Here is a 6,913-nt window from a genome sequence, read left to right as displayed (position 1 = left end):
ACCAGCAAACACTCATGAAAAAAACACAGAATAAATCTTCTGAGCTGCTGTTGGTTATACAAAATAAAAAACACAAGAGCCAACAAAATCTGTTTCTATATGCAAAAATACCAATGTTTGTGTTCCTCACTACTAGTTGTTTAAGTTTTGAACTGTGATGAGATTTTCTTCTGCACTTTGTAACGCCTACAATAGATACTGCTAGAGAAGATTGACATGAAACATAAAATGCAAGTTTCATCATGTGAACTGGCAGCCTGCAGTAGAAGCATCAGCAAGGAGGACAGAGGGGACAGAAAGATGGTGGAAGGCAGACAGAGATACGGATCAACTGCAGCAGTGTTCTCTGCCAACACTACTGAGCAGAGAAATGTCCTACTGGGTAATTACATGAGCATCTTTAACACACACCGGCACACACTCACAACACTGACCTGGCTTTTGTGCCTCCCTGTGTTAATAAGTGTTCATAATGAACACAATCCATAGGTCCGCTGGGTTCAGGTCCTCTACAACCTTTCTGTGAGCTACAGCAGCCAGCGAGCAGCAGGAGGAGGCAGCATGCTGCAGTGGTGTTACGCTACTGCCCTCATATGGACGTCATGGGCATTAATACACTCACACCAATCCTCTTTCAATGAACTGCTGAGTAAACAATAATATAAACATGATGAGCACCAGAAATGTCTGAAGACGTTCAGTAATTCAATTTATCAGCTAAAGTCAGAAGTTGAGCAACATTTCACAATAAATGTCATCTTAAAGCACTTTCAAACATTTCCATTCAGTCACAAACATTCTAACTGATCCTAGTTATCAAACAGTACATTAAATTCAGTTCATTATTCAAATCTGTCTGTGGAAACCCAGCATTACTGAATCAAGTAATTAATAAAATAAAATACATTTTATGCACTATGTATATTTGTGATAGTCAGAAAGTTGAGGTAGTTTTCCTAATAGGTGCAGTTCAGTTGACATGTGAAGGATGTGAAGGTCACAGAGACTGACTGGCCTGCAGTTGAATGTGTCTGAGCAAGGCGGCCTACAAACCTGACAGTTCTACCAATCACACACTCCAGACGATTTGCATGTGACTCACCCTGAGGATGCAACAAACAAGATGGAGCTGGGAGCTACTAAACAAAAGCTACAAGAAGGAAAAGTTACATTGCTTAACTGAAAGCAGTAAATTTGTTATTAAAATAATATGTTGGCTTTACTTCAGGCTTGGGCCTAAAGTTAATTAGTTGGGTCAGATATAAAGTGTGCGTACGCACAAGAAAATGTGCCATATTTTACACACAAGTCGGCATGTAGAAAAATTAACGTGGAATAAATATACACTAATTCATTACTTGCTGAGAAAATGTGCACTTTTTTGTGGACAGTAATAAACTAACAAAGCACCAAAACTCACCTAAATACACTGAAACCCAACTCATTTCAGTGTCATTTAATACAAAGAGCATCAAACCCAATGTTTATGACTTTAATCTTTTATTAATTAAACTTAAACAATGAAACTGAACCACATACATCCTCATAAAATTAGGTAACGATCACACACACACACACACAAAATTAATAAATATAATAAAACTAAATGTTGTGAAAATCGCAGTCGGATGTAAACAGTAAATTTCCTTGGTTTTCGTCCCGTCGGTCTACACCCCGAGTAACAGAAAATGTCTGCAAATATTAAGGGGCACATTCATTCTGACTGAAAAAGAAAACATGGTTGGATCAGCAGATCAGCTCCAAACAGGTCAAGTTTAATGATTCTGACAGTGGACAAGGTGTGTAGAGAATCACACCTTGTCCACCACAAAGATGTGCGCAACAGTGGAACAATGTCAACTTTGGCACTAATAGAGAACATCGCCAGTGATTGAGTGTGTGTTGAGAGATCATATTGATCTGTTGGGACGTGTTGATGCTTTATTAGTCTTCAGATTGTCCAGAGTGGTCACCCTGGAGCTCTGTCCAGAACTTGTCCCAGCCTTAAAGGAGCTGTGGGTTAACAGCAGCTGGAGCTGCTGGCAGGTCAGACAGTCATCCTGCAGTCGAGCCATTCCAGCTTTGTGAATGCTCCTTTATGAATAGAAAGCTTCTCCTTTCTGTAAAGGTGCAATTTATATGAGCAGAATTGACTAATAAATGTAGCAGCATGTTGGTCTGGTCCAACACATGATTTCTCTATTAGGAATAAACTTCCACATTCCCCATTCAACACAAAGCTCTCTCTCAAACACTGTCTTTAGATGCCAGCTGAACACTCTGCTGTTCAAACAAGTATATCCACTTGAATTAATCAACTCATTCCATCATTTTATGCTCTAAATGTTCCGTTTTGTTTTCTATTTGGAATGTTTTGTTACATTTTTTTTATTTTTAGTGAAGTGACCTTGTGTGCCCTGGAAAGAGATAATTTTTTTAAAATATGTAATAATTACTGTCAGATGCTACTAGAAGCAGGAACCGTTACCTGCTTCTACTAGCAGGTAACGGTTCACCATCCATGGTTATTTGGATGTGGTGTCAGCCTTCTGGGTATTTATACTAATTAACACATGTTCTTATGATAGGCGGTCCAATCAGGACCAGCAGCTGCACTTTATCTCACACAAATTGGGATTTGTGCAGAGCTACATGCGTGAGAACCACACTTTTCAAAATTTGTTCCTCACTAACTTTTAGCAGGAAAGCTGTGCATTCTTTTCTAYATGAGGGTCCTGATGCTGTCAGTGATTCCAATCATCAAATTCAGAAAAGGTAAAAAGATGAGGGTGAAGAACCACATGTCCCACAATGCATTCAAAAATGCTGTCATCATATGATCTCTTATCTGCTCAATGAAACTCTGCAGACTTCATACATGACATCAGGCGATAGACATACAGAAAACATTCAAGGGATCCTCAATTTTATTAAAGCAAACGAAAGAAGTGCATGAAAATTCAGACACAAGTTGGACTTTATAAGAGTTGTGAATGGCTCTAAGGCAGTCTCTGGTGCTTCAGGCCATGCCTGTTAACCTCTCACTTACTTCCCAAAGCTTCTTTGCCAGGCCATCATCTCGCCCGTTGGCTCCAACCTGTTGCAGCGCACAGCTGGAGAAGTACCGACCACTGAGCGGCTCGATGCCCTCCTGGAGGGCGCAGTACAGGGTGGTCTGACATCCTCCGCTGGGGTCCAGGAGGAACAGCTTGGCTAAGGGCATCAGGAGGAGCTGCAGCCACTGGCTCAGATTACGGCACAGTTCTGTGTAGATTACTCCTGCAGTGGTCAGTGGCCAAAACCACAGCAAACTTCACTGAAACAGCCTTACTGAACATTTAAAGAATTAAATGCCATCATGAAACTCCAGCAAACCTTTACAGAAGCAGCAGGAGATGCAGCCACTGACCTGGGTGCAGGGTGTAACAGGTAACATCAGTGCCTTCCAGCCGGTTGGCCAACTCCCTGGTGAAGAGCACATTACACAGTTTGCTGTTACAGTAGGCCTGAAGGCTGGACCAGGCAGACTGGGGAGGCACCCCGTCTGTCTGTGGAGCCAGCCGCTGGAAGTCAATGCTCCCAATGCGGTGCAGGAGAGCAGACACGGTGATGACTCGGCTGGGGCCACAGAGCCTGAGCCGCTCCAGCAGAAGGTTGGTCAGCAGGAAGTGACCCAGGTGGTTGACCCCAAAGGCCAGGTCAAAGCCCTCCTCAGTGCAGCCAGGACCTACAACACCTGAAACACAGAACCAATCGCGAGTTATTTTTAGCTTTTTTTTTATTTCTGTTTTCATGCAAAACACAGTATAAAAGTTCTTACTGGGAAGCGACTGGTTGTTCAAACATCACCTGCATTGTTGATGAGGATGTCCAGTCTAGGTTCAGTCTTAAGAAAGGTTTCAGCAAAACTGCGAACTGACTTTAAACTTGCCAGATCAAGCTGCATGAACACTACCTGGGGGTTCCCGCTCTCCTAAAGCACAAAGCATTGGTAAGAACGGCTGCAGCAGGAGGAAAATAAAACGGCATTCTGAGTTTATATTTTTACTAGTTTTAGTTCTGCTATCTGTTTTCCGCTCTGTGCTGAGGCTCATCTTAAATCACTGGTTGCTTCCATTTGAGTCACTTCATATTCATGACTTTTCTAAAATAGGGAGAAATAAAATAATGAGTCAGGGTTACACTCCTCTATCCTCAACTTCTGCTTATGTTAGATCAGATCACAAAGGTAAAAAGAATCCTTCTCCATAATGACATGCTCCAGCTCACTTTGGGATTCCCCAAAGTAATAAATGCACTGACTGCTGCTTTCTGGCTGATTGCCAATCTTTAAAAAGGCCTGGCTTGTCGATTCCAAATTTGGCCGATACCACTTTGTTTTGTCTGAAATGTCTCTAAATATAGCAAGAAAGTTGCTGAGATGGAAACAGTGTGGTGACTATTAACTGCAGGCATGCAGACATGACAAGTCTGTCAGTCATACCTCTCTCACTGTAGAGCAGAAGAGGACAGTGGGTGATCTTTAGATCTTTACTGAGATCGATCAGCAAAGGTTGCTGATAAGATCGGCTTCACATGCAAGTATCGGCCGATCACCAATCTCCCAATATTAAGGAAATCGTTCCAAGTGGAAGAGCAGTAGCCCGTACCAGACCAGTCCTGGACTTCTTCAAATGTAAGTTCATAAGACCATGGTAAAGTATGGTTGGGGTGGAGTTTTTGGCATCAACAGTCCATAAATTTATGGAATGAAAATAGTCTCAAAATATCTGTGCATGTGTAAAACAATTTGTGCGTCTGTAAAAATGGATAGTTGTGCACTTGTAACCAGATCTGTACGTAACTGCAGTTTTGTGTGTGTGTATTTGGCGACTGCATACTTTTTCAACATTTGTAGGCGTAGGAAAAGGTTTATTTTGTTTTTATGGCTTACAAATCATGTTTCGATTTGTAACACGAGTTACAAATCCATTTTTACACATGCACAAATATTTTTACACACGCACAAATTTTTTTACACACACAGATATTTTGAGACTATTTTCACTCCATATAAATTGGGGTACAAGACGTTTTACAGCCTGCAACAAAGAGCAAGTCACGTTTGTTGTTGCAGTAGTATGACGCAATGTGAGGCATCAGGTTCAACACTGCCTGCCCAGTGAGAGTCTAGCTGGCGGTGGAAAGGCTCTCCTGAATATTCAGGATCATAAAATAGCGTACCAACCCCACCAACCCGTGCTGTACCACTCAGTGGAAATAAACTATTACATTCTGTGAAGTAAAAGCCCTGTATTTTGAACTGATTGGGTCTTACTGAGCGGATGTCAAACGCTGCAGCCTCAGCCTTCTCCTTGTTGCGACAGGCCAGGATCACTCGAGCTCCTCTCTTTGCCAGTTCCAGGGCGGTACTTTTCCCAATGCCAGTGTTGCTTCCTAGGCAGTAAAACCAATTCACAAACACATCAAACTCAATAGCTGATACAGCAATGCTTCATCAGAAAGCTAACCAAAGGCAAGACCCAAGATCCTTTTACAGAATCATTTCTGTCCATAGCATACTCACATTTATTGCATATTTTAAATGGAAAAAGTCCTGAAATTGATCTATTAATATTACAACCTTGATCTACATATGGGGAGTAGTAATACTCCTGTAGCTACTATGAACTATTATCCGGGTTGTGAAGAGAATCTTTTTGTGAGAATATTGTTGACGAGAATCAATGATTAAAAATAGTGTTCTATAATCAACATCACCTTTCTAAAACAAATTTCATTAGCAGGGATATATCACATCCCTACTTCGTGTTTTCTATAAACTCTGTTACATTCTATTTTCCTTTATTGGAAAAGTTTTTTTTCCTTTCAAAATGTCAGATTAATAAACCGCATAAACTGCAAATGACCTCCAGGATGAATGAAATCACACAGCATGTCTTACAATTTACTATAGGTAGAATATGGAAATGACTTTAAATTGATTGTGAAAACGTAAGAAATTTCTTGAGCCGTTTTATCCGACTTTCATGATAAAATGGACCAGAACTGCAGAGGAATTTCTCCTGAAGCCGACGGAACCGGAATTGGACTTTAGTTTCTTGTTTTGCTCTTTTTCCGAAGTTTTTTTGCATGTGGTTTAAACAAACAATGGATTCGTTTACCTGTTACAACAACAGTCTTCCCCTTCAGCCAAGCAGGACTCAAGCATCTCGTTCCTTTAAACAGGCCGTAGAAAACCAGAACATAGACCCAAACAGCTGCTGTTACCAGATACAAATACATGCTGGTGTCTGAGTCTGTCTGTGTTGGCCTCTCTGTCTTCTTCTTTYCTACACATTTGACTCAGGTCTTATGAATGTTGGGCAAATTACTGCCATCTTGTGGCCAACTAATATACCACTTCGCAAAGTACTCCATATAGTCCAGGTGATTTTTTTGGGTGTACTTTTTACCCACAGTATTTGGTGCTCCTGAAGAGAAAGGGTTTAAAACCGTGAGACTGGCGGTGTTTTGTGGGAGTGTGTAACCATCCCACCTCAACTGTTGCAACAAAGAGGTGCAGTTCTTCCACCAGGAGGGGTTAGGTTTAGGCAAGCAACCTGGGTTTGATCTCCCCGATATTTTGTAAGATGCTCTAAGCCTTACCTGACCTGCTGTGTGTTATTCTGAGCCAGTTTTTTCTTCATTTTCATTGTGAAATCTGCTTTTGCGGTCTGGATGCCTCTTCTTAGGTCCCGGCTGTAGTTGGCTCTGTCTCCACATCTGAAGGCTGCATTTCAACAGATGTTGAACTTTGTTGGTCATCCATAATTTACGGTTTGAATAGTTTGATGTTTTTTTTATATACCGTCACATTTTAGAGACTGACGTGCAAAACAGTCCTGCAGCCATCCAGAGCTTGCAACGTGAT

General features: G+C 41.4%; 1 protein-coding gene across 1 annotated transcript; it reads right to left on the bottom strand.

Annotated features, from left to right (window-relative positions):
• Positions 1–1,483: 1,483 nt before the first annotated feature.
• Positions 1,484–6,334, bottom strand: LOC103474322 (dehydrogenase/reductase SDR family member 13-like). The gene is made up of 5 exons (XM_008425193.2): positions 6,165–6,334; positions 5,318–5,436; positions 3,850–3,973; positions 3,410–3,736; positions 1,484–3,279 (listed from the first exon to the last, which is right to left on the bottom strand). The coding sequence occupies exons 1-5, from the start codon at positions 6,283–6,285 to the stop codon at positions 3,020–3,022; spliced, it is 951 nt and encodes a 316-aa protein (XP_008423415.1). The 5' UTR covers positions 6,286–6,334; the 3' UTR covers positions 1,484–3,019.
• Positions 6,335–6,913: the final 579 nt, after the last annotated feature.

This window comes from Poecilia reticulata, linkage group LG13 (assembly GCF_000633615.1).
Source record: "Poecilia reticulata strain Guanapo linkage group LG13, Guppy_female_1.0+MT, whole genome shotgun sequence".
NCBI classification, from domain to species: Eukaryota; Metazoa; Chordata; class Actinopteri; order Cyprinodontiformes; family Poeciliidae; genus Poecilia; species Poecilia reticulata.
Note: the sequence above shows the minus strand (reverse complement) of the source record. Positions and strands in the feature narration are given on the sequence as shown.

Bases quoted from the DNA above. Each gene is read 5' to 3' on its own strand.
- LOC103474322 (XM_008425193.2), bottom strand. From the start codon at position 6,285: ATGTATTTGTATCTGGTAACAGCAGCTGTTTGGGTCTATGTTCTGGTT. The intron at 5,437-6,164 runs GTAAACGAATCC...TTTACTGCCTAG, and splicing joins GAAGACTGTTGTTGTAACAG to GAAGCAACACTGGCATTGGG. The intron at 3,974-5,317 runs GTAAGACCCAAT...TTTGTGCTTTAG, and splicing joins CAGCGTTTGACATCCGCTCA to GAGAGCGGGAACCCCCAGGT.